The following is a 26,609-nucleotide window of genomic DNA, read 5'->3' on the forward strand; positions in this document are numbered from 1 at the left end:
AGCTGGTCTGAGGGACAGCAGAGGCTATGGCCATGCAGCATGGCTCTCCTGCTGAGGCTGGGCCTGTCTGGGCTGTATCAACCAGCTTCTACACCTATGGTGTGGCTCACAAACCCCAACTGGCAGAAGAGGATGTTAAGTTCTAGGACCAGCAGCTGTCACCTACCCATACCCAGGGTTCCATTTGGGTGACCTATAATCTCCTTAGACAGCATTTGGGAGACAGGACAAGGTGCCTTTCATGCAGGCAGTACCTCAGCCTCCATCCTGCTTCCATGTCTCATGGATATATATGGTCCCTGCAGGGCACCCATGCCAGACACTTTTAGGAACAATGCACCTGAGACTTGGAGGGGCTCCTCCTTGGCAGCGCTTTCACTGTCATACATACAGGTCATCCAGCCCCAGCAGTGCTCCATAGCATGGTACCTGCCAGCTACAAAGCAATTCTGCTCAAATGGGGTCATCTGCCATCTACATATGTGCTTCCCCTGTACACCACGAGAGGCACCCGCTCTTCTATGACGTCATCAGCTGTTGCCACAGTAGCTTTCTGCTGCCTTTAATGAGAAGGACACACTGTATCTGCTGGTTTAAATCACTCTGGTCTGTGTTTCTTCCTGCAATAGAGGCCTCAAACCTTCATGCTTATGTCTCCAGCCACCTGACTACAAAGGGGCTGGGTGGCCACTTATCAGCAGGGAAGCCATGCTGATGTAGGATAAGAGAAGGTTGGTAGACTTCGGTTTGTGGTCAGCAATTGGCATCTCCCTGGAGCCTGAGTGGGGCCTCCAGAGTTCCTGCTTCCTTCATCTGCAGCACTGCTATGGCTGCCTGGATTCTCCAGCCAACTCCACATGCCCAAGGTGGGCATGTATTGTTTTCGATGACCCTTTAAACAGAGAAAGTGGTCAGGGTGTGGATGTCTCTGGCTGATGGCCAAGCCTGAGTGTCACTGTGCCAACTGGAGCATGTGGGGGGGGGGGGGGAGAGAACCCAACTGCTTTGGAAAATTTTTAAATTATATTTTTGTGTGTACATACACATACACCTACTCACATGTACCATGGTGTACACCTGGAGGTCAGAAAACAATCCATGGGAGTTGGTTCTTTCCACCATTAGGTCCTAGAGAGGTCTTCAGGTTTGGCAGCAGGTACCTTTACCTGATGAGTGCCATCCCTGTAAGATTGCAGAACAAATGTCCTGGCATCTCAAACATTCATCCTTAAGAGCAGATGACGCCTTGTAGGGTAGCTGCTCAGCAGCAGTGTGGCCTTGGATCTGGGCTCAGTCTTACCCCTGGGACAGCTCTGCCTTACGTGTTTTAACATGGTGCCACTCAGTAGGGCCTGTGTCCTTCACTACTCCCATACCTCTGTGACCACTGTGAGTTTGGGCCTCTCATTCCCATCCCAGAACAAGTAGACAACACAGAGAAAATGCCATTTCCCAAGACCACCAGTTGGGGCCAAGCCTCAGGGCCAATGAACCCCAAAGCCCCCAAGGATTGGAAGTGTAGACAGCACAGGTCACAGCTTTCCTACAGCTTGCAACTGGGACTGTCAACTAGGAAGTCAAATTGGGTTAGGGAGCTTGGAGGTCTACTGGCTTTCTTTGTCTTCTCTCATTTCTCAAAAGCATACATGGTGACATGTTGGGTTCTGCCCACACAGTGGAGGAATACACCAGTCATGCCAGCCCAGGTCTGTGCCTCTAAGCGCCCCAAAGAGAAAAGACCAGGTGAAAAGGAGGCATATTTTATTGCAGTATAAAAGGGCAAGGAGGACAGCAGCTCTCCAGAGACAAAAACCACAAGTGTCTGTCCTATCCCTGGCAGTGGCTGGACCCAACATGGATGGGTTAGGCTCACTAGTAGGTGACCTACATGCCCAGAGATGGGCAGGAAGAACCATGTCCAGTTATGCTAGGAGGGTCACTTTTACCTTCAAAAGTGCAACAGCCACCACACTGCTCCACCCTCCTGAGTAGCAGATCACCCTAGAAGCAGCTCTCATCCACTCTAACCAGATCCACTTACTGGTGGACTGGACCCAGACAGTTACAGAGACAATGACAACCGACTTCAAATTCCAGCATTTTACATTTTTTTCTGTAACACACACACACACACACACACACACACACACACCCTACCTACCTCTCAACATTTTGACTCTAGGCCTTGGCAAGAGGCAGCCTGACCTCCACATGAAGTTCTCCCCAGAGCCATGTTAGCAGCCTTGGCATTTCCATTGTCACCTCCTCCTGGACTCTGCCAGGGAACCTCACAACACCAGAGTCCCTTGACCAACTCAAGAGGACAGTGGAACTCAGTGAGATGCCAGCATGCAGAGCAGAGACCATGGGTCTCTAACAGTCCAGCTTCCCAGAAGGGAAACATCCAGGGCAGGCATGGCTGGGAAGTTTGCTGGTGAAGGCTCTGGTGGAGGATGCCTAGGTATAAGGCTGGGTTGGCAAATGTTTTTCCCTGGCTGTTCTGGGGCCTGGAGTACAACACAGGGTGCTGATACCCTGCTTACACCAGTCATGGGAAAGGAGGACAGAGACTCTGGGAGAGAACTCCCTGGTCCTGCTGGATACAGGGTTCCCAAACACTCCCCTGGGGAACTCTGTTTCTGTGGAACACCTCTTCCTCTGTACAAACTCTCTGGATGCCAGGAGTAAAAGCCCTTGGCTGAGCTGGAGGCTCATCAAAGGACAGAAGGTGTTAGGAGGTGTGCAGAGTGTCTGGGGCAGTATCCAGCCCTGGGGATACCACTTACTGTCCAGCTTTGCCACATGGTGTGGACCTGATGTCCTACATATGAAGCAGGAACATGGCTCAGGAGGGCAGAGCCTAACTTAGGCCTAGGCTCTGACTGGGGAGGGAAGAGGGAGGAGGAGAGAGGAGGGAGAAGGCTGGGACTTTGGAAGCAGCTCCATGAACAGGGGCTAGAACCAGCTTTGAGCACTGGCAGGAGGGCTTTGTGCACCTAGATGATGCGGGTGACGTGACAGTCGTTGGTCTCGTCCAGAAACAAGGTGCTGAAGACATCATTGAAGAATGTGGGGTGGTATCTGCAGGCTCGCTCACAGTCAGGGTTAAAGTTCACCTCCAGGATCTGGGGCTGCATCACTCGCTTTCCTGGTGGCAAAACCGAGAGGCAGAGGACTGTTATGGCAGCAAGGTTGGGATACACATCTGTCTTGGGAAAACTGTGGGACAGGAACTGTGATTATAGTGTGGATTTCCTGGTTTGACATCTGTTCCCCAAGGAAAGACGTGAGCTGCCCGAACCTCATTACTCTTAGGGCAGTGAGGACACATTGCTTCAAGCTTCAATGACCAGTCTGGTTAGAGGGAGCAGCATGCAGGGTTGGGAGGGTGATTCCAACTCTCCTGTCCTTTGAGTTCTCGGGGCCCCAGTCTGTCACCTTCCCCCTGGGCTCTGATGCAGGTGTGCCCTTTCTCAGTGGACCAGGCCAGGATACCCAAGCTGGACCACCTGAGAAATTGTTCTGTGAAAAAGAGAGCCATGGGGTTGAAAAGATGGCTCAGCAGTTAAGAGCATTTGATGTTATTGCAGAAGACCTAGATTCAGTTTCTAGAATCCAAAGGTGGCTCACAATCATTCTTAACTCAAGTTCCAGGGGCCCTGTGTCCTCTGACCCCAGGGATACAAGGTATGCACACAGTGCATACACGCACACATGCATGCAAAATTCTCAAACACACAAAACCAAAACGCAAGCCAGGGCTGTCCTGGGTACTGCTGGAAGGGTTGGGCATAGGTGCAGTGGGGAGGGTTTTGGTGTGGAGAGCCCCCTTACCATCTGGATGGCTATCCCACTTGAGCATGAGGTCAACAGCATATACAGCCCGAGATGAGGGGTAGTCGCAGAGGCCCATGGGCGGTGGCTTGGCACATGCCACTTGGAACAGCTCTATGAAGGCCTTGAAGATCTCAGTCTGGGAACATAGAATGCTCCATCACAGGGTGTACTCAACCCTGACTTTGGGACTAACAAAGCCCACTGTCCTTGCCTGATCCCTATCATCCAGGTCATCCCAGGCCCAGGTCATCCTGCCTGTCCCCAAACTCCTGGAGTTTCATGCACTCTAGACAAACACTTATCACCAAGCCATGCCCCAGTGCAGGACTCTAGCTATCTTTAGCACATTTGCTGATTTCCTATTCTATGACTAGCCCTCACCACTCCCTGTGGCCCCAAGGGCTTGGATTTCTGAGGCTGGTGGAGACTATTGCATTTGGGCTACCTCAGGATGCCCCAAATTCCCATCCTCCTGTTGAGGAACGTTCTGAAGGGCCTCCAGAAGCACTGCACACAGGCCCAGAGTCACAGGCCTGGGTGGTCTTAGCCAGCCATCTCTATCTGTCTCAGTGAGAAAATGACTCCTCTACCTGTAAGGGAAGGGAGTGGCTTCCACAGCCCCAGCATGGCAGAGACCAAGACTCACCTGGACACCACTCCAAGGAAACTCTGGGTACTGCTTCTCGAACTGGGGGATGAACTTATCATAGTGCACCTGCAACAGATAAGAGCCAATTATGGAGCTGAAGCTCTCTCTAGGCTGAAGCAGGATAGCGGTTTCACAGAACAGGGTCCAGTCCAGCTCTGCCCACAGGATACACACGAGGACAGGAGACCAAGGTTAAGCTCCAGGCAGGCAGAATAACCACTCTGGGCCTCAGTTTCTTCTCTGAAAAGATGATACTCCCTGCCTAGGCCACTGACTTTGCAGGGCTGCTGCAAGGCTCCAGTGAGGAACAGAGGGTCAAGGGCTCAGGAGGCTGTCACGCATGGCTGTCATAGCCAGCTCAGCTCAGCCCACTGGCAGCAGAGATGACCAATCCCACTCTGCAGGTGCCCCCCCCCCCCTTGAAGCACCCCAGGACAAGATCTCTAGACCAAGATTTCACCCCAAACATCTGAATAAAGTGGCTCAGATTCCTCCCAGAGGATAAGCCAGCATGTCCCTGCACAAAGGGCTTCTCAGGTAACACAAACATGAGGTAGAGATAAGAGCTCAGTGTCCTCAGGGCTGGCTTCCAACAATGCCTTGATGGGCAATCTGGGTCCTGGCTTTCAACCCAATCAAAGGTAAAAGGGAAAGGAAACAACAGGGCCACTTAGGGTCTGAGTCAGCATAGGCATTCTGCTATGTGAGCTCCTTTTTCACAAACCCACTTGCAAGATGCTTGGGCAGGGCACAGAGGCAGCTCTGAGAGCCGTTTGCAGTGAGAACCAGATTACTATGACGTCCACCAGCCTCTGCACCCAGGACTCACATGTGAAGCTGAGGCAGGGAAACTGAGAGTTCAAGGCCAGCCCAGGATACTTGAGACCATGTCTCAAAAACACCAAAAAATAAATAACTGAAAATAAATACAAAAAGAACCAAGGTGTGCCCGCAAAAGAAAATCACACATTCCAGAAAGGGAGGAGAGTGAGGTACAGTACAGGGTTTCCTGGTCTCCTGTCAGACAGGGTCAGGGGTTGAGCTTACACTCCTTACACTCCAGTCATCAGGTCAGAGAGGTCCCAGATGTAATAAATCCAGCAGTCTAACTCCCCCCCCCCCCCCCCGCCCCCGCCACACCCAGAGTCAGGACCTGGTGCCAACACCCTACTGTCCTAGGTACATTTCTGGCCTAGTCTGTCTGCTTCAATGCCTTTAGCACTGGCATGCAGATGGCACTATTACTCCATTGTGCCCATGGAGATTTCATTCCACTGACTAGTCTTAGGACCAGGAAACCCTGCTCCTCCATTTTCTACACTGGGTGATCTTTTTTTTTTTTTTTTTTTTTTTTCCCCCGAGACAGGGTTTCTTTGTGGCTTTGGAGGCTGCCCTGGAACTAGCTCTTGTAGACCAGGCTGGTCTCAAACTCACAGAGATCCTCCTGCCTCTGCCTCCAGAGTGCTGGGATTAAAGGTGTGTGCCACCACCGCCCGGCATACTGGGTGCTCTTTAGCACCGTGGGGAAGACTTCCTGAGAAGACACAGGGCCTGACTGTAATAGCCAGAAACTAGACTTGCTCTTGGGCCCCACTAGGGCTTACCTGCTTCAGCACCACATCAGGGTCATAGTTCATGACAGTGAAATGCTTCTCATAGTCGTCTAGGTCATTGAGTGCGAAAGGCCTGTGAAACAAGTGGACAGACAAGCTCCCTGGAGAGCAGCCATGCACTGCTGGCTGTGGCTGTGGTACATTGCTCCCTTGTCTGTGGGCTGGGACAGCTCCTCAGTCCAAGTTGGAGTCAAGACCAGTGGTGTGCTGTGGAGATTCTCTGTAAGCCACACACATCATCATGACTCTGTGTTAATGTTCAGCTCACTGGAGTGTCACATTCATTATAGCAATAAAGTCACTGAACACTTGAGAAGCTGTGGGCTATGTGATGTGGCGGATGGAGTCCAATGTAAGCTTTCAGGTGCACAGGGTTTCCTTGTCTAGCCCCTTCCCTACCCTGCCCTCAGCACCTTGGCCCCGGCCTGTCCCACTCACCTATTGGAGAAGCGTAGCCAGAACACGTCATACACGAACAAGCTAAGTGGCTTCACCGAACGCAGGAGCACAACATAGCGGATGTCAAATTTGACATTCCCCACATCTTCTCGAAGGAACAAGACGGGACTTTCAATGTACTTGGACACAACCTGGAGGACAGATGTGGACTTGCCAGCAGCTCCCACCTCACCTGGGCGCTCCTGCACTCTGAGCTCCACGACAGGGGAGTCTCCTTCGGGTCTGCACACAACATCAGCATGGCCAGCTACAGCTGTCCTCTACTTCTGCATTTTCAAACTCTAGCTAAGGCACAGCAAATTCTTTATGTTCATCCCTATTTTATACTTTAAGACTTATTTATTTTTATGTGTAAGAGTGTTTGTCTGGGGGCTGGAGAGATTGTTCAGCAGTTAAGAGCACTGGCTGCTCTTCCAGAGGACCTGGGTTCAATTCCCAGCATCCACATGGCAACTTACAACTGTCTGTATCTCCATTTCCAGGGAACCTGACATCTTCACACCAATGCACATAAAATAAAATAAATTAAAAAAAAAAAACAAAAATAGAGTGTTTGTCTGCATATATGTATGTGTACCACACACATGCAGCATCCAGAGGCCAGAAGAGAGTATTAGATGTACTGAACTGGTGTTACAGACAGATGTGAGCCACTATGTGAGTTCTGGGGACAGAACCTGGGTCTTCTGCCAGAGTAGCAGGTGTTCTTAACCACTGCTCCATCTCTCTAATTCCTACCCTTTCTATTTAAAGAAAAAAAAAAAACAAAAACAAAAAACCATCCCACCAGGTTTCAGCATTTGTATGTGTGTGCATGTGTGTGTATGCTAGAGCCCAACCTTGGCTACCATTCCTCAGGTGTTATCCATATTGATCTTTTTTTCTTTCTTTCTTTCTTTTTTTTTTTTAAAGACAGGGTCTTTCATTGGTGTGACAAGCTGGCTAGGCTTACTATGCTCGGCTCTTTTTGACCTCCCTCCCCCCCAATGGATTATAGAGACTGATCTCTGGTTGTCATGCTTACAAAGCAAGCACTTTCTTTACCCACCGAGCCATCTTCTTAGCCCTAGTTTCCAGGTTTTAAAAGGAGGAATTCTCACCAATAATTCTATCCACTCCCACCAACTGCCTCAAGTCCTCACAATGACAAAGTTGCCACCACTGTAGTTATGACCCAGGAAAACCTTGTGTCTTAAGGAACTGTTCCACACAGCCACTGGATGGCCCATCCCTACAGGATCACTACAAGACCCAGGGGTTCCATGGGTGATCAGCTATCTTGGTGTGTTTTGATCCACACAAGCTGAGTGACCCTGAGTCACAGCTGACTCTCCCAATCTCGGACCTAGCTAGGTCATGAGACTTCCTCTCTTAGGTAGGGGAGCTGTAAGCCCACCTTGGGGGTGCTCTCTCGGTGCCGAATGATGCTGTGCAGGTTGTTGGTGACGTGAGTGTCTAGGCTGCGGGCCAGGTTCCAGGGCTTGCAGATCCAGTGGTTGTCTTCACCCCTGGGGGAAGACATTAGTTGAGCCAAATCCATCTTTTAGACAATGTGTCCCATGGATCTAGAGGCAGACTGGCTAGCTAATGTATTTTAGGAAACCCACTAATTGGGTGTTGGTGGTGCACACCTTTAAGCCCAGCACTCGAGAGGCCTCAGAAGCAGGCAGATCTCTACGAGTTCAAGGCCAGCCTGGTCCACAAAGCTACACAGAGAAACCCTGACTTGGGAAAAAACAAAACAAAGCTACATTGGAAACCCAGTGTCACAGAGCACTGGAGTAATCAGGAGTTTGCTGGAAGCTAAGAAACAGTATTGGGTAGAAGCTGCACTCCCCACTCCACCCCTACCCACACAGAACAAGAGAGCTAGTAGATTAAGGTTGGGGATAAGGATGGACCAGAGCTGTAGCATTGTAACAAAGTGCGTAGGAGTGCCCCCCTGCCTTGAGCCTAGGGGACTTACTGTCTCTCCCGTTGCTGAAAATAGCTGACAAACTGGGGCAGCTCAGTACGCAGGTTGAAGGTTCGGGGCAGCCAGGGGGGACCCTCAGGACCCCCAGCTCGGCGAGCGATGGAGGCCAGGCAGTCCTTTACAGTCAGCAGGTTCTCACAGGGGAACTGGTTGAGTAGCACTTGTGGCCTCTCCTGGCTGAGTGCCCTGTGGGTGGAGGTGGGTATGGCCAGCTCAGAGGTCAGCTTAGTATCCTGAGAGGGGTGTGAGGTCCTAGGGAGAGTGGCAGGCAGTCAGAGACACTGGGTATGAGGCTTTTCGGGCTGCAAGGTACACACCTGTAGTCTTTGAAGTGTGAGAAGTGGTAGAGGATGTCGGCGTCAGCCTCGCTTTCAGTAAAGGTGAAACGTGGGTGCGTGAGGTGGCAAAGCACCTGCTTCACGTCGGAGTGAACTCTGTGGAGAAACTTGGGTGAGCAGTGGCCCAACTGCAGGCGGGAGCTCCAGCTCACCCTGGCTCTGTGTCAGCAAGTCCCTTGGAATTCCTGGTGTTGGCAGTCTGAGTCCAGTCACATTTCCTCTGCCCAGATGTAGAAAGACACTTATGCCCCCCAGGTTCCCCATAGAAGATAAGACCACAGAGCTTGCCTCACAGCTGCCACCAGGACAACAGGATGGCTTAGGTGTTCTGTAGACACTGGTTTCTTAGGAAAATGAGACGAATATTAGGCAGGCCAGCATAGAAAGAGCTTAGCATCCTGGGACTCGGCTTGGCTTGGGCTACACTCCCCTACTCTGAATAACAGTCAATGGAACAGATTTCTCTTCCCTGTAATGGCACCAAACTTGGATAATTTCTTTCCAAAAATATATCCCGGGAGGGTCAATCTAGCCTGAATGGGCTTAGGGCACATGATCAATAAGCCAAAACTGTCCTCAACTTTTAGGGAGACTTTTATTTACCATTGTATGCCCACAAATAATTTGGCAACATGTAAATCAAGGTTGAATGCATTACGAGAACGGACATGCACAGTTAGTAAAGAGTAATTTAAGCCTCTTAGTCAAAATGGAGAGGTCAGGCAGTGGTGACCCACATCTTTAATCCTAGCACTCAGAGGCAGAGGGAGGTGGATCTCTAAATTGAAGTTCAGTTTGGTCTGCATATCAAGTTCTAGGACAACCAGGTCCAGACAGAGAAACCCTGTCTCAACCCCCACTCCCCAAAAAACAACAAAGGAAGAACCCTAGAAACTTTCTCTTGAACCCCAAACAATAACTGGGACCCCATCAGTCTTGAGAGTGTATTCTTTTCTAATCTCTAACCTGTGTGAACTTTCCTTCTTACATTTATTTACTTATTTGGCATGTTTGTGTGTGTGCAGAGGTCAGAAGACAACCTGTGGTAGGGAGTTGGTTCTTCCCCTTTACCATGTGGGTCCCAGGAATTGATTTCAGGTTGACAGACATGGCAACAGGTGCCTTTACTGGCTAAGCTATCTCACTGACCTCTTTATTTCATTCTTGAATAAGAGGTTAAAAACCTGGAGACACCTCAAGTGCTGCCATTAGGCAGACACCACCAACTTCCCAATCCCCCTTGATCACGGCCTGTGAGGAGAGAGCTAGTGTCCCCAGAGGGCTCTCCTGAACCTGCAGGCCTCCTGTGGGTGTGTTGTTAAGACAAGTGCCTGGAACAGGTCTTACGCCATACTTCAAACACAGCACAGAAGTGAGGACAGGGCCTATAGGTGGCTCTATTTCTGAAGAAATAGAGAGTGAAGGCAAAGAGCACACAGGGCATAAGGGTGATGCAGGTGGCAGCTGGGGGAGGATGCTGCAGTGGGAGGTCTCAAAGTGAGGCACTAGCCTTCTGGGATGGGGCTGGTACCAGGCAGGTAAGTCAGCCTGAGTCAGGAGAGTAAGTGAAGAATGGCTACAAACATGACTCTGACTGGGTCCCCATCTAGTCCATTCCAGAGGGGACAGAGGCTTGGTAGCAGTGGGGTTCACAGCCAGATCTGTGTCTCAAGACACCCCCTTTGCTTGGGCTAGGGCTATGGCTTCAGGCAAATGGGGGAGGATCCAGTAGAGAGAGGCCATCTCTAGGACCTGGCAGAACTGGACAGAATGGAGCCCACTAGCTGAACCAACTTTAAGCAGCCATGGTTATGGCACTGGAGGCCTGGAGTGAGAGAGGGTTCCTAGGAAGGCAGAGGCCCTATTCAGTCAGCACTAGGTGTTCTCGGCTCTGTACCCAGGCCCTGTGGCATGAAGTATAGCCGTGTCTTCTCCCTGTCACTGCTCATACCCTCAGACTCCTTGGACAGGATTTCCTGAAAGTATGGATGCCTCTTCCCCATTTGACACAGGGCTTCTCTTTGTAACAGCCCTAGCTGTCCTGGAACTTGCTCTGTAGACCAAGCTGGCTTTGAACTCACAGAGATCCGCCCGCCTCTGCCTCCCAAGTGCTGGGATTAAAGGCGTGTGCCACCACTGTCTGGCAACCTTTTTCTTTGAGATAGGGTTTCACTCTGTAGCCCAGGAAGGCCAAGAACTTGTGGTAATCCTCCTGCTTCCAATTCTCATGTTGAGATTATAGGAATGTGCCACTTTGCCTGGCTCTAATTTCTCAAGGCAAGTTCAACAGCTGCCTCTCTAGGCAGCCCCACCTGCCCTCTCACTTTCCTCAGCGGTTCTCAGAGCTCCATGTCCAGTACCATCACCAATATGCCTGGATTCCAAGGCCTGTCTAGGCCACTGACTTGATCTGGGACCTGGGAATGGCAGTGATTGAAGGTAAGTCTCAGTGAGAGCAGAGAACAAGGGCTATGTACCTGAAGATGTGGCCCTGGGGACGTGCCACTGGGCTAATGGTGAGCGGCAGTTTCTCCTTGTTTTCCTCTAAAATGGCCTAGAATCAGAGGCAGAAACAGACCAAAATGAAGGCAGATGACGAGCTTCCCCAGCCCTACAGGTCAGACCACACCCTTCACATCCTTAACTGAGTGGCAGTCCAGCATTACCTGACCCGAGGCTCTAGACTCAGGCCTCCCAGGTCCCCAAGAGTCTAGGCTGGGCAAAAAACAATACACAGATTGTTCTCATTCTCCATGCTTCCTTCCAGACTCAGGTGGTGAGTGGTGCCAAACCTGTGCTGGGAGCGGCCACTTGGTCTGAGAGAAGCCCCCAGGGCTGTTCCTGGACTAGGCTGGCTAACTGTTTAAAACATGTCCACAGACTCTGACACTTGCTTGAAAGGCAGAACCCACCCATCCTAGGACCCAAGGAGCTACTTGTAATGAGCAGCAGAGTCAAAGTGACAATGCTGCTTCTGAGCCCAGAACACAGGCCCCTCAACGCCCTCTTTCTTGCTCCCGGATCACTTGCTCGAACAGAAGCTAGCTGCTATGCCTTTGGGATACTCAGGAGCCTATAGACAGGTACCTGTTTGGGAGACTGACATCTGTGACAGACAGCTTGATTTGTCAAGCCCAAGTGCTACATAGGAACATCTCAGCTTCAGGAAGGCTCACTCTTCAGCTTTGGGGGACAGTCTGTGTGTCCAGGAAACCCTGAACCAAAAGCACATGCTGAGCACTATCTCCAGTTCCTGTCCCCCAGAAACTGTAGAAGACAATAAGCATTTGCTGTTCTAAACTGTTGAGGTCATTTGTCACCTGCACAGGCCACCCCAGGTCCAGATCAAAGTCTGGGAGCATGGTCCTATGCAAACAAGGTTTCAGGGAAGGAAGTCTGGCCTCCTGGTCCTCTTTTTCCTGCCTGCAGTAGCTTCCCAAAGAGCATGCCAATTCTTCACGGTCCACTGACAGACAGCTGAGGCCAGCAGATCTTTCCACAGCCACCCTCAAACCTCACTTACAGCACCCAATTTCATGTTCACCAAACCCTCACTGGATACAAGCACTTAGGAGGCTGTGAACTCAACTCTGAACTCCCAACACAGAGGATGGCATTTCCTTCTCTGTCATGCTGGGTTCAGCAAGGTGCCATGAGGCCATGACTGTGGTCTGCCCTTGCCAATCAGCAACACTCAGAGCTTCCATTACAACCCGAGTTAATGTGCTTAATCCTTCTACAACCCTCGGAGGCACTCAGTGGTATCAGATGTCTGCATGCCAGAGTAGACTCAGTTACAGCAGGGCAAGGCTTTTGGCCTCTGCTGAGTCCCTGTGGTTCCTCGGCTTTGGATTCTACCTCTCCACACCCATTGTTGTTTATCATCAACAGAACCATGAACACTAGGCACAGGCCCCTGTGTGTACAGACTGGAGGACAAGGGAGGAGGTTCTTGCAGGGGCTGAGTTTCAGCCTCACCCCCCTCTTAAAGATTTTTTTTTTTTTTTATTTTATGTGTGTGGAGTGTTTATATGCATGTGTATTTGTGCATCACACATGTGTAGTGCCCACAGAGGCCAGAGGATGGTGTTGGATTCCACAGAACTTGAATTATAGATGGTTGTGAAACTGCCTGACCTGGGTGTTGGGCACTGAATACAGGACCTCTGTAGTAGCAGCCAGTGCTTTTTACCACTTAAGCTATCTCTCTAGCTTCTAGGGGCTGTGTTCCTGATTGGTATTGGGCCTCTGCATGGACTCATCATAGCCAGGCATTTCTGAGTGAACCCACAGGATCCTAACTTATAGGCTGTTCAGTGACAGCAAAGATTCCTGCTGTGTTGTGAAATGGACTATATACAGTTGGCCCTCAGAGCCTATAGGCTCCACTACTTCAGATTCAACTAACAGTAGGTTGAAGAGTTTTTTGGGGAAAAAGTTCTCTAGTCAATGTGTGCAGACGTCTCTGTCATCATTCCGAAACCACATGACTATCTACAGGGCACTGCTACTGTACTGAGATTACTAACAATGCAGAGGTGATTAGGGATTCTGGGGGTAGTGCTGGCAGTTCTGTGACACACCTGAGAACCCACAGATTTTAGTATCCATGTGGCCCTGTGAACTATCCCCATGGATACCAAGGAACAATTAGTGTCTTTCTGTACCCTGTGAGGGAGCATCATGAGGAGAGACTGAGTAGTGTGTACAGCCAGATCTAGTTGCATAGGCCACCCCTTCCCAAACCTTGGTTACCTGGGATCTAGAACAGGTCATATGACAAACTGTGTGGCTCTGGCAGGAGTAATCAAGCCCCCTTATCTCTCAGGTGTTCCCCAAATGGTTCCCCCATCCCAGTCGCTGGTTTGGAGCCTGGAATCCAGCTGACATTGACATTTGGTGAATGGATAGAGAACAGAAAACAAACCACCAAACACTAGGCCCCAGGGTTGCAGGCGCAGGGCCACACCTGATAGTACTTGGCAGGAGGCTCAGGCGTAGAGGAGCTGAGGTCCAGCAAGTCGGCAGGGGCCCAGGGCAGCAGCATGCATTTCCGGATCAGAGGGTCTGCCTCTCCGTAGGCAAAGTCCCGGGTCACCTCCTCTGCGCCAAGACACGCATGCCCATCAGTGGGGGGTGGCAGGAGGCCCTCCCAAGGCCCATCTTTTGGGGTATGTGGGTACCTGACTTACCTCCTGTGTCTAGGTCCCTTAAGGGCCACAGCAGTGTGTAGGCTACCTGCTGGGGCATGTAGAAGAAGGGAGCGGTGGCAAAGCTCGGCATGTCTGCATGCTGAATCCTCGAGCCAAACTCATCCATGATGTACCACACTGGCACTTTTTCTTCGGCTGTCTGTGGGCAGGATACAACAATCCTCGGCCACATGGCCACCCACCTGCTGTCTCCCTGACCTGTGCGCCCAACATCAACCATTGTTCACTTCTGCCTACTTCTAAGCTTGGAGGTTCCCCTAATCCCATTAACCAGCTCAGGCCTGTGGAAACAAGGCACTAGACCCAGTAATGGCAGGAACAAGTCCCATGTGCTATGCTGGGGTGGGGAGGCTCAAGGAGCTAGACTGTAAGAAACAAGCATGGCTTTCCCCAAGCTGAGATTGGGGAGGGGCTTGAGCCAAGAGGATGAGCCTGGAAGGGTGACAAGGTGATGGATGAAGGCCTGAAGGTGTGGCAAAGGATTCTGTTCTCCTATCAAGGGTGTCGAGAGCCATGGAGGGCAACATGTTTGGAAGCGGTGGCTGAGTCGCCAGAGCTCAGTTTTAGAGGTCTGAGGGAGGCCTGTGTCCTTTAAGTGCAAAGACAAAATAGGTATCTCAGTCCCCAGCCTTGGTTGGTCCCAGGTACCAAGATAAAGTCTTGTATGTTGCCCTGGCTAGCCTACAATTAGCTAGACCAGGCTGGCCTTGAACTCACAGAGATCTACCTGCCTCTTCCTCCTAAGTATTGGGAGTAAAGGGGGTGTAGCTCCATGCCTGGTTCTAACTTGATTGCTTTGCTTTATTATTGCTAACATACTTCTGGTAAAGGCACAGGGACCAAGTAGGGCTTCTACTAGTCCTGGGAGAAAGTGAGTTTACTCACCCCGTGGGCCAGCTGATAGGTCTGGTTGAACTTCCACATTTCCTCCAGCACCAGGTCCACAGCTTCTGGGCTGGGCACCTCACCATGGAACTCAATGCCCATCAGGTTAGCCATACGGTGCAAGAGTCCAGGTACCTGCTGCAGCTGTTTACGGGCATGCTCCACACGGCATGTCCAGGCATGATCGATAAGGAAGATGCTGCAAGTACAAGCCACACATGAGTCACTAAGCCATGGTTCTCAACCTTCTTAATACTGCGACCATTTAATACAGTTCCTCATGTTATGGTGACCCCCAACCATAAAATTATTTTCATAGCAACTTCATAACTGTAATTTTGTTACAGTTATGAATCGTAATGCAAATTTCTGTGTTTTCCAATGGTCTTAGATAATCCCTGTGAAAGGGCCATTCACTCCACACCCACACCCCAGCACCCAAAGGTGACATGATCTATAGGTTGAGAACTGCTGCACTAAGCAGGCAGGGCAAGAAGCAAAGGCTGAAAAGGAGCAGAAGGTAGAAAAGGCCCAGGCTCTAGTACCCAACCCTTCTGAGGCTCGCTTTCCACTGCACCTCAGTTATGGTGCCCTGGCCCAATGCCACTGCTCTACCACCCACTCAGCACAGCTCTGAGGAGCAAACTCTAAATGAAGTCAGCGGGAGGTCCCCATTTCCAACCCCAGATGGTCATGAGCATCACATGGAACAAATGTGGTCAGGCTCACTGCAGCCACTCAGGTAAACGTCAGAGGCTGGCTGCAGGTACAGGGCAAAGGTTCATGCTGCCACCCTGCTCCCTGCAGATCTAGCAATGACGGACATTCAACACGAGCAAAGGCTCTACACACTGGGAGTGGCAGCAGGCAAGTGACAGAGCTGTAGCACAGTGCATGCATGCATGTGTACCCCAGGACCCAAGGGCACCAAGAGCTTCCTATGGAAGAGGCCAGGCCTGTCTTTCTCTTTTTTCAAGACAGGGTTTCTCTGCATTGCTTTGAAACTGTATTGTCCTGGAACTCGCTCTGTAGACCAGGCTGACCTTGATATTACAGAAATCTGCCTCCTGAGTTCTGGGATTAAAGGCATGTCTTTCTAACCCTGGCCCCAGCTTCGCTGGGTTAGAGGAATCCACACACACAGGTACCCAATGAACAAGGCAGTTCCTCGCTGGGCCCCTCCCCTGAGCACACAGTCCCTATAAAATGGAAGGCATGGTCTAGGTCACATTCGAGACCAAGTTCGGGAATATTATACTACGCCCTTAGTCTCCCAGTCTGTTTGCATACCTTCAAACAAAGGCTGGTTTATTCCTAAACAATGCAGTGTGGAGTACAGAGCCATGCCTCAGAGGTGTGCACTTGGGGGTGACTGTGAAGTGTGACAATAGTCATACCCAGGTAGGTGTGGGGTACAGAGGACAGAGAACTAGGGCCTGGCAAATGTGGACTACTCAAAGGGACAAGGTCCTTAAAGCAGAGGGGACTGAAATGGACACTTGTGCTCTGTGAAGTCTGGAGCTGTCAACTTGACAGAATCTAAAGTCACCTGGGAGACGGGCCTCTGGGTAGTCCGTGAGAGGCTGTCTTGATTCTGTCAATCGTGTGGGAAGGCATATCTTAATTGTGGGAGAGGCCATTCCCTGGGCAGGGGATCTTGGACTTCATAAAATGCAGAAAGCCAGTGAGTACCAACAATTCATTCACTGTTCTGTTTCCAGATTGCAGATATAACATGAAAGACCAGCTGGACAGTGGTGTTGCACACCTTTAATCCCAGCACTCAGGAGGCAGAGGCAGGCAGATCTCTGTGAGTTCCAGACCAGCCTGGTCTACAAGAGCTACTTCCAGGACAGCCTCCAAAGTCACAGAGAAACCCTGCCTCGAAAACCCTGCCCCCCGCCCCAAAAAAAGACCACTCCAAGCTCTTGCTACTGGGATCCCTCCCCTTGCTGTGCCTGCCCCCTCCCCCCCATGATGGACTGTATCTAACACTGTGAGCCAGCACAGACCCTTTCTCCCTCAGCTGACCTGGTTGGTGTATTTTATCACAGCAACAGGAAAAGTTACTAAGACAGGTTCCAAACAGTCTGTGGGGGTGGTAGTCCATCCCCAGCTACTTCCCAGGTGCTGAGGTGTAGGACAGCATTGGGCTAAGGCTTCAGCTCCCGGGGTAGTGCTGGACCTAAGCTAATTGTGGGTATATCTGAGTGCCAGGTGGGGGTGCTACTCTGCCATCAGTGGAGTGGCCCCTACAGCTCACTTGGGGGCTAGTGAGGGAGAAGACTAAAGCTTAGTACAAGACACCAGATGCCAAGGAAACTCATGAAGTTCCTTAAGGTTCCAACAAAGCTTCTGGTAGAGGGGTCCACAGGCCTCCCCGGGGTTCCCTGGGAGATGGGGAAGTCCTGAGTCTAGATTTGGCTCTGGGCAACACCAGGCTTGGTCTAGGTCTTCCTGCTTTCAGGATTGAGTCAGTAGGCTTTGGGGAGAGGGGACAAGGGCTCTCAGCAAAGTCAGGCTCAGTTAGATTTAGCTGGGTTCAGCAGCCACATCCTTACTAACTGGATAACCTCATGCAAGGCCTTCCCCTGAGTCTGCTTGCTCTCGGCAGAACCAGGAGCTAGAGTACGCTGTGGTGAGGTTACCGGGATGTTCTTTCTAGGGGCATCAAGCATGATCCTGGCACTGTTGACAGCACAGGTTCACACACTACCCCCAAAGTCTGTGGGAACACCACTGGCCACACATGTCACAGGGAAAAAGAGCCTGGGTGAAATCTGTCAAAACGAAGTCAGAAACTTAAAAAAAAAAACAATGTCCAGACTGGGGTCCTACCTGTTGGGGTCATCAGCCCGGACGCCGCTCTCACTGGTCACAATGACCTTGTAGCACAGCTCGCTCCCAGGGTTAGGCTGCTTCCTCTGAGCCTCCCTGGAAGCCTCGTCCTCAGCCTCCTCCTCCACCTCCTCCACTTGCATTATCCCAAACAATTCCCCGGCATCAAAAACCTAGGGCCAGAGCACAATGAATCAGGGGTGTGGGTAGGAGACCCCACCCCGACCCTGTCAACTCCAAGGAGCAAGCCCTATTTACTATACAGCCTCTTAGCAATATCTAACAGAACTGAGACCTCCCAGGGGTGTTATCTATGCCTCCTCGCCCACGCTACCATCCACAGGACAGCACACTTTGAAAAAGGTATCTATGGCAGAATTTTCTTAGTCTACACCCCTTGCTTTACAAGGGAAATGAGGCCCCAAAGGCAGAGGATGGCTCGGTGCCTTGGAGGCAGATGGGGTGGGGTGGGGTGGGGATTAGGATGGAGGGTTGGCAGGGAGCACTCTGACTTCCTTTGTACCGGAGGTATTCTGATACCTACCGGGACAGTTGAGGCACCTCACAGGCATCTCCCCAGACTAGCGCAGCAGAAAGTGTGGCCTGAGGGTGCTGGGGCAGCTTTCAGGGCAGAGTGGGAACTGTAAGATGTGAGCTTAGATTTCCTAGGCCAGGAACAATCGGGAGTCAAGGACAGCTGCAGAAGCAACAACCTGGCCTCTTCTCCCACACTCTCCCAGTTCCCACCACGAAGGCACCTCAGACCTTCCTTCATAAGCTAGAAAGTGGGGGTGGGGTGGGGACCTTTGGAATCTGAGACTCACTTGTGAGGTCTGAATCTTTGCTTTGGCACATCTTATATATGTAATCCTGGAAAAGTTAACTCAACCCCTCTGTGACTTGGTTTCCCCATCTGTATGGTGGGAAGGTCTGGGTCTATTGTGATATTTAAATTACTAACACAAGCAAGGCACAGATGGGGGCCTGGGCTATGGCAAAGGCTCTTACAGGCTAGGCTCCACTATTATGCTTCTTAGAGACTCAGTTTCCTCACTTGTGAAAGGGTTTATCACCCACTCTATAGGACAGCTTCAAGAACTGATGAAATGGGACTCAACAGGTGAGTTTGTCCCTCACACCTTGACCACTCTGAGAACAACCTACTCAGGCACAGACAAACTTTGTGAGCCCAGAAAACAAGGCGCTCTCTACAGGGGACATGAGGGCTAGGCTCTTTAAACCCCTCAGGAGCTGGGAAGCTATGGGAGTACTTGGCCAAAGATTCAATTCTGCCGTGTGGAGGAAAGTAACCACAGGCTGGGAAGGGAAAGAACGGCATAGGGGTGGGGGTGAGGAGGATGCCACTGTCAAGATGGCTCACGGGGTAAAGGGGATTGTGAGCAAGCCTGATGATCTGAGTTTGGTCACAGATTTCTCACGGTGGAACCAGCTTCTGAAAACTGTCCTCTGACTTCCATATACACGTGCGTGCGTGAATGCACACGTATACACAGAGCACGCACACACAAAATAAATGAATGTATGAATGTATGAAAAAGTGGGAACAGGGAGGTTACCATACTCCAGAGTGGAGACTGGCAGGGCAATCAAAAGATAAGGGGAGCTCTGGGCGGAGAACAAGTATAGAGTGTCAACCAAGTCCTCCTTTGATCGCTGAAGCAGCCTTGGGCTGGGGGAGGCTTGCCCTCATTTAAGACTAGGGCGCTGGAACCCACGCCCTATGTATGTATGTATGTACCATCGGTTTGCCAAACTCTAGCCTTTCACCCTAGACCTTACTCTGCTGGGGTATGGAGGGACCAACCCTGCCCTGTTTAGCTGTAACCCTAAGGAGGCATCAGCAGTGGATGTTCCTCCAAGTGGGAGGGAGAGTGTTTTTAAAAACATCTCCTGTCTTTTCTCTAGTACTGATCAAGTAAGGAACCAGGGCTGACTGCCTAGTGGGGGAGGGTGGCTCTCTGCAGGCAGGTACACAGTACTGCTGAGGGCTCCCTCTGGACCTGGTGGCACTGTGGTGACTCAGCTTTGTCTGGAATGGCTCAGAAGAGCCTGGGGGGTGAAAACCGGATAGCTGGCCCTGGCTAGGCCATAGCAGCCTAAGTGAGAAGGGTCAGGACACATGCTGGAGCTCTCTTCTCCTGCCATCATCTCCCTCCAGGGAGCCAGGTGCATGTGTTTCTCGTTCATGCTTCCCAAATGAGACATGGCTTAGGTGGGGAGTCACCTGCCCAAGTCAGAGTGCCCTCAGAGGCTGGCTGAGTTGGACCCCAGGGCATTCCAAAAACATCCCTTTTACTAACAGCTGGGGTTCAGGATTCTACCTCAGCACTGGCCTGGGACTAAGGCAAGTCTGCATAGGGAACCCAGTTATATGAAGTACCATTCTGTAAGGAGCCTCCATCTACGATTAAGTAATGCCTGAAAACCACACTTAGAGTGGAAAAAAACATTTAATACCCCGACCTACCACACAGGTCACTGCACTCACTTTGCCGGGTTGTCTGGGCTGACTAGGAACTACAGCCTCAGGACACCTCCCAGGACCGGTTACATTGTATCACTAGTCCATTGAATGTTCCTCCTTCCTAACTCATAGGGCTACCGATGGAGTGCCCCCCGCCCCCAAAGGCTAGGTGAGCACTCTACACAGAGAGCTGCACCACAGCCCTATGTACAGGCTTTAAGCAGGAAATATCTGGCTCATATATAGTGTGCAACTGGATAAAAGAGGGTGAGACGGTCCTATAGCAAGGCTCAGGGGACTCCTAGTTCTTGGCCCTCCTGGTCACCTGAAGTCTTAGTGGGTCTCAGTTGGAAGGCGATGTCCTGAAGTGAAACCAAGCTCTAGCTTCAGAAAAGGTCCTTTGCCTAGCCCAGCAGCTGCTCTGTCTTCAACACCCAAACCCATGGCCCAGTTTTCAGGCAGCAGAAGACGTGCACCCCGCGGAGGCCCAACTCAGGTGAAAGATAGAACCATTCCCTCAAAGACGGGGAACACCTTTCACCCTCTCTTAGCGTCTTCTCCATCTCCCCGGGCCTCCATTCTCCTTAATCTACAAAGGGTGTGACCGGCGACTCAAGCCGTGGAAAGCAGCTCTTACTCTAACCGCACCATGCTGGGATGCCGAGAGCCAAGTGCATGTCAGTTTGCAGATCCCAACTCATCCTTGTTCCTGCAGGATGGTGGCACAGGCGCAGCTCTCGGCCGGTCCCCTATGATTCCCAGATACACCCCATTCCTAAGCTTTTAAGTGACTCCCCTTTACACCCGTTGAGCTGCGATCCCCGCTCGTCCGTATAGCCCGCTCGCAGCCCGCACCAAGTACCTCGTGCTCCAGCTTGTACAGGAGGCGGGCCCACAGCCGCTCCGGGACGCCCGAGGCGCGCAGCGCGGGACCATGCAGTGCCACGAACTCGTCTAGCATCCGCTCGCTCAGCCTCTCGGCGTGGCCCGGGCTACCGCGCTGCTGCCCATGAAGGCCCTCCATGATGCTCGTAAGTGCACGGTGCCGCCCACCGCCGGCTTTATGCATGCTGTGCGCACGCGCCTGCGTCCTGGGCTAGGAAGTCCCGAGAGTGCGCACGCGCGCTAGGGGCGTGTCTTCCCATTCATCCCAGAACTGCCGCGGGGGATACTGGGAGTGCTGCTTAGAGCGCCCCACGTGGTCAGGACCGGAAGAGCTTGTCCTCAAGGAGCCGGTGAGGCTGGGAGGGGGGAGGAGGTGAGACAGCCCTCGCGCTGGTTACAATTTTGTTTTGCTAGAGATTTTTTTGTTTTGTTTTTAGTTTAAAAAATATTTTAAAAATTTTATGTGTATGAGTGCTTACTTGCATGCGTGTATGTGCACATATCGTGGAGGCCAGAAAAAGAGTGTCAGGTCCCTCAGAACTGGAATTACACATGGGGTGCTGGGATCTGAACTGGGGTCTTCTGCAAGAGCAGTTAACTACTAAGCCATTTCTCCAGCTTTGTTTTGTTTTATTTTATTTTGGTGTGTGTATGTGTGTGTATAAGAGAGAGAGACAGAGAGATAGATAGAGACAGACAGAGACCAAGAGACAGTGCCCTTGTGGAGATCAAAGAACAAAACATCTTGGAGTCTGTTCTCTTTCCATTTTTATGTGGGTCCCAGGGATCAACCTCAAGTCATCAAGATTGCTTGGCAAGCACTTTTGCCACAGAGCCGTCTCCCAGGTCTTGGTTATCATCATTGTCATCATTTATCACGGGGTCTCATGCAGCACAGACTAACTGACAAACTCACTTTGAAGTGGAGGCTTGCCTTGAACCCTTGATGTTGGGAGGCACCACCATGTGGGCATCCTAGCCATATCTTCAAGGCTTCCAGACCTTTCCAGGGGTAGGGGGCACTTTCCACTAGTTGGAATGCTTCACTGAATTCAAAGGCTGTGATATCTTGGTGTGATAACTGAGTGTGCCATCAAAAGAGATATTCCACAAGCACAGAGGCTCGAAAGTGCAATTAAGGGGCCAGTAAGATGCCCCTGAGGATGAACTCCCTTGTCTGGCTTTTAACTCACAGAGATCTGCCTGCTTCCGCCTCCCAAGTGTTGGGATTAGAGGCACCAAACCCAGCTCCCCTGTTCTGAGGGAAGTGGAGACAGGAGATCACTGGGGCTTTCTGGCTTCTGGTCTAGATGAGAAAAATGAGAGCTCCAGGTCCTGAGAAAGACTCTGCCTCAGGGAGTAAGCAGAGAATAGCAGTTGAGGTTACTCATTGCCTTCTTCCAGCCTCCATGTGCATATAGTTACATACCCCTTACCTGTGTGTATAGACTCATATTCATGTGCCCCTAACAACCAATCAATTAGTCAATTCTATGGAAAGAAAGAACAAGAAAAAGAGGCAGACCCCTTGCTGGTGGGGTAAGACTGAGCTCTGGAGTGGTAGACTGCATTTGTTGTATACTTCCACCCCCATAAAATTTGCTGGATGGAGATGAGATACAAGGTAGTTCAAAATCTTTTCCATAGTTTTATTTTTGTGCATGAATATTTTGCATGCCTGTATGTATGTATACCCTGTGTGTGCCTGGCGCTTGTGGTGTAATAGGCCCTCAGACCTTAGCACAACTAACACCGTGTTAGAGGCAGGTCCTAACTCCTGCCCACATGGGAACAAAGTCCTAATCCATCAAGACCTGCCTGACCCATACAGAGTTCCAGGGTCCAGAAAAGTCCCCAAATGCCCTAACCTTGATTTCTTGTTTCTGTAATTCTGCTTCCTACTAACTGAAGTGTGTTGATTAAGATGTGTTTTTTGTGCATAAAAGAGACAAAGGACAGTGAAGATTGGGGCTGCATGATTTGGGCAAGTTCCCTGTGCAGCTGCCAGACAGGTATACAGACTTTCTATTCAACTTTAAGAGTGTCTGTGTGAGTCTGGAGAGACAGCTCAAAGGTTGAGAGCAGTAGCTGTTCTTCTAGAATATCCTGGTCCAATTCCCAGAACCCACATGGCAGCTCACAACTGTCTGTAATCCCAATTCCAGGGGCCCCAACACCCACACACAGGTATACATGCAGGCAAAATACCAATGCACATAAAAATAATAAAAATGGATCATTAAAAAAGAGTGTCTGTTGTGTTTTCTGGTGGAATTACCTCACAACAGTGGAGGTCAGAAGAAAGTATAGGAGCCCCTGGAACTGGAGTTATGGATGTTTAGGAACCATGATGTGGGTGCTGGGAACTGAACTCCTGTCCTCTGTAACAGCAGTCGGAATCCTTAACCATTGAGTCACATCTCCAGTCCCCAGTCCCATTCAGCCTCATTTAAGGTGTTAATCCACGGTCTTCTCTGATTTCTGACTCTGTGAATAAAGCACAATTTAGAAGATTTGATCCCTGTCCCCGGTGATTGGCTTCTGAGTGGCAGGTATCAATCACTAACTCTGGTACTCAGGTTACATAGCCTAGTGTTGGCTGTCTACACCTCCCTGCTCGGGGGTGGGAGTTGTGGGGGGAACTGGGCTGGGAAGCAGTTGTTGCTTCTTCCTGAGTCCCAGGAAATCCTCTCTCAATTTTACCTAGCAAATTGAATCACTTTGCATTAAGACTTGATTCTGGCTTAAGGTTTGTATGGACTTCTTCTTCTTCTTCTTCTTCTTCTTCTTCTTCTTCTTCTTCTTCTTCTTCTTCTTCTTCTTCTCCTCCTCCTCCTCCTCCTCCTCCTCCTCCTCCTCCTCCTCTTCCTCCTCCTCCTCCTTCTTCTCTTTGGCTGTCTTGGAACTCATTATGTAGATTAGCATGGAACTCACAGGGATCCACTCACCTCTGCCTCATGAGTTGCTACAGCTGGACTATGATTTCTTTCTTTCTTTTTTCTTTTTTATCATCTATCTATTTTGTTTTTTTGGGGGGGGGTTCAAGGCAGGGTTTCTCTGTGGCTTTGGAGGCGGTCCTGGAACTAGCTCTTATAGACCAGGCTGGTCTTGAACTCACAGAGGTCCACCTGCCTTTGCCTTCCGAGTGCTGGGATTAAAGGCATGCACCACCACTGCCTGGCCTATTTTGTTTTGTTGAGACAGGGTTTCTCTGTGTAACAGCCCATGCTGTCCTGGAATTCACTTTGAAGAGCAGGCTGGCCTTGAATTCAGAGATCCACCTGCTCTGTCTCCTGAGTGCTGGGATTAAAAGAGTGGACCACAGAGCCGGGCCATGGTGGCACATGCCTTTAATCCTAGGACAGCCAAGAGCTGTTACACAGAGAAACCCTGCCTTGAATAACAAACAAACAAAAACAGCAAACAAACAAAAAGAATAGTTAGCCAGAAGCATAACTACAGAAGCCAAAAAGTAAGGTTAGTATATTAAGAGACTTTTCCAGAGCTATGCACTTTGATGGATTAGGTCTTTGCTTTTGTTTTGGCAGGTGGTGGTGGTCTATGTGTTGAGGTTTAAGGCCTGAATGGTACTTCTGTCATGGCATCAGTTGTGATAAGGTCTGGGGGCCTGCTACCAGGCTTGATTGGCCTCTGATTTAAAAGTTACTTTCTTTTGTTCTGTTCTGTCAAATCTCTGACTGAAAGAGGAGGTGCTACAACTTCTGTTCCTGGTAACAGTCCCTTGGGCCATGTCCTGGCAAATCTGCCTAACTGTCTTTGTATCTCTATGAACAAAACAGAGTAGCCCCTTAATCCCCCCTTCTCTCTTCAGGGAGGAAACGCCTTTTGAAACATATACACATGTTTGTCTCAATATCCCGTCCCCTGCTTTCTTGCCCTGTACAAGATGGTTTGCTGACCAAGGTCATTGGAAATTCTGTTACTTTGGCCAACTCTTGATGCTGTGTAACACTGAAACTCTCAGAAATTTGTGAGACGAAGATTAGAATGTATGAAAGATTCCTTTTAAAACTCTAAGCAACAGTAAAGTGTGCCTAAGACCTGCCACAGACAGGAAGCTTATTTAGAAATATGTGGACCTATGATCTTAATTCCTTATGTTACCAATGTGATTTTGTGTTTAGCTGACTAATAATCAATTGCTGAGTTTATTATGCTGCTATTATGTATTATATATGATATGTTATATATATATATATATATATATATATATATTATATATATATATATATAATTTTATCTATGGTTGGCCAAATGGAAAGTAAAGGTGAGAACAAAATTATGACCAAAGTGTGTTACATAAAGTCCAAGCAAAACCTCATTTAGTTTGGTTCATAGTAACAATGATTTCAGACCATGGTTTCCTGGCTCTGCTGCTTTGGGCTTGTGTTGGAAAGTCTCATGTGAAGGATGTTGCATAATACTCCCAGGTCCTGTGGAATTGAATCATGCTGTTTTAGTCACTAGTCCCTAGCCATAAAGAATTGCTCCAGCCTGACCATTCTACTTTACCAGAAAAACACTATGCCCAGGTACCAAAAACAACCTACCTTGCTCCCAGTCAAACCACAAAAATAGCTGTACCTTCCTGGTAGTCACACACACACACACACACACACACACACACACACACACACACACGTAAAATAAAATATTTTTGTTTTTGTTTTTTTGAGACAGGGTTTCTCTGTGTAGCTTTGGAGCCTGTCCTGGAACTCACTCTGTAGCTCAGGCTGGCCTTGAACACACAGATACCCTCCTGCCTCTGCCTTCTGAGTGCTGGGATTAAAAGTGTGCACCACCACCACCTGGCATAAAATAAAATCTTTACAAAAAATAATTAAGAAATCTTTCCCGTCATAAGACCAGATATATATTCTTCTGAAACTTGTTTTTGGAATGGAATCTGAAGGCAGAAGCTTCAAAAGTTCAAGGCCCTCATTTCTTGCTTGCTTTTCTGGGTTCCAGTGGCCTTTCCCTTATATACACTCAGCCATAATTCAAAAGAAAATGAGAAATAGACAGTTCTTAGGCTCATTTCCTGTTTATTATTAAAATTATTCCCACAAGTGTTTAATTACATGCATAGGGGGAAACATGGTAGAGAAAAGCTTGGAATATCTGAGGCAGCTGGAAGGCAAATGTGGTTACATGGATATTAGTCAGTGTGTCTTAGGACTGCCACCCAGTGCCTGGACAGATGGCTTGTGTTTGGAGGCCAGGGCAAAGGCTGGGGCAGAGTGCATTCTTCTCTAGAGCAGTGTGGATGGCTTCTGGGTGCACATGTCTCTGACCTCGGCAAAGCTTGTGGTTTCTGACAGACCTGTTTGAGAGCCTGGCTGCTTCTGCCTTTGCACTGACATGCACTGGCCCTCTCTTGTGTGCAGGGCCCAGGGCCTCTGGGTCAGTGC

At 50.1% G+C, this 26,609-nt stretch overlaps 1 protein-coding gene across 1 annotated transcript; it reads right to left on the bottom strand.

Moving 5' to 3' along the window:
* Positions 1 to 1,744: 1,744 nt before the first annotated feature.
* On the bottom strand, positions 1,745 to 21,369 carry Ttll12 (tubulin tyrosine ligase like 12). Its single transcript, XM_027396124.2, has 14 exons — positions 21,155 to 21,369; positions 17,808 to 17,980; positions 14,970 to 15,168; positions 14,064 to 14,223; positions 13,841 to 13,974; positions 11,349 to 11,425; positions 8,851 to 8,967; positions 8,525 to 8,719; positions 7,955 to 8,066; positions 6,538 to 6,689; positions 6,091 to 6,172; positions 4,484 to 4,552; positions 3,835 to 3,973; positions 1,745 to 3,148 (listed from the first exon to the last, which is right to left on the bottom strand). Exons 1-14 carry the CDS (start codon positions 21,359 to 21,361, stop codon positions 2,997 to 2,999), a joined length of 1,968 nt encoding a protein of 655 aa, XP_027251925.1. The 5' UTR covers positions 21,362 to 21,369; the 3' UTR covers positions 1,745 to 2,996.
* Positions 21,370 to 26,609: the final 5,240 nt, after the last annotated feature.

This window comes from Cricetulus griseus, chromosome 2 (assembly GCF_003668045.3).
Source record: "Cricetulus griseus strain 17A/GY chromosome 2, alternate assembly CriGri-PICRH-1.0, whole genome shotgun sequence".
Lineage (NCBI taxonomy): Eukaryota > Metazoa > Chordata > Mammalia > Rodentia > Cricetidae > Cricetulus > Cricetulus griseus.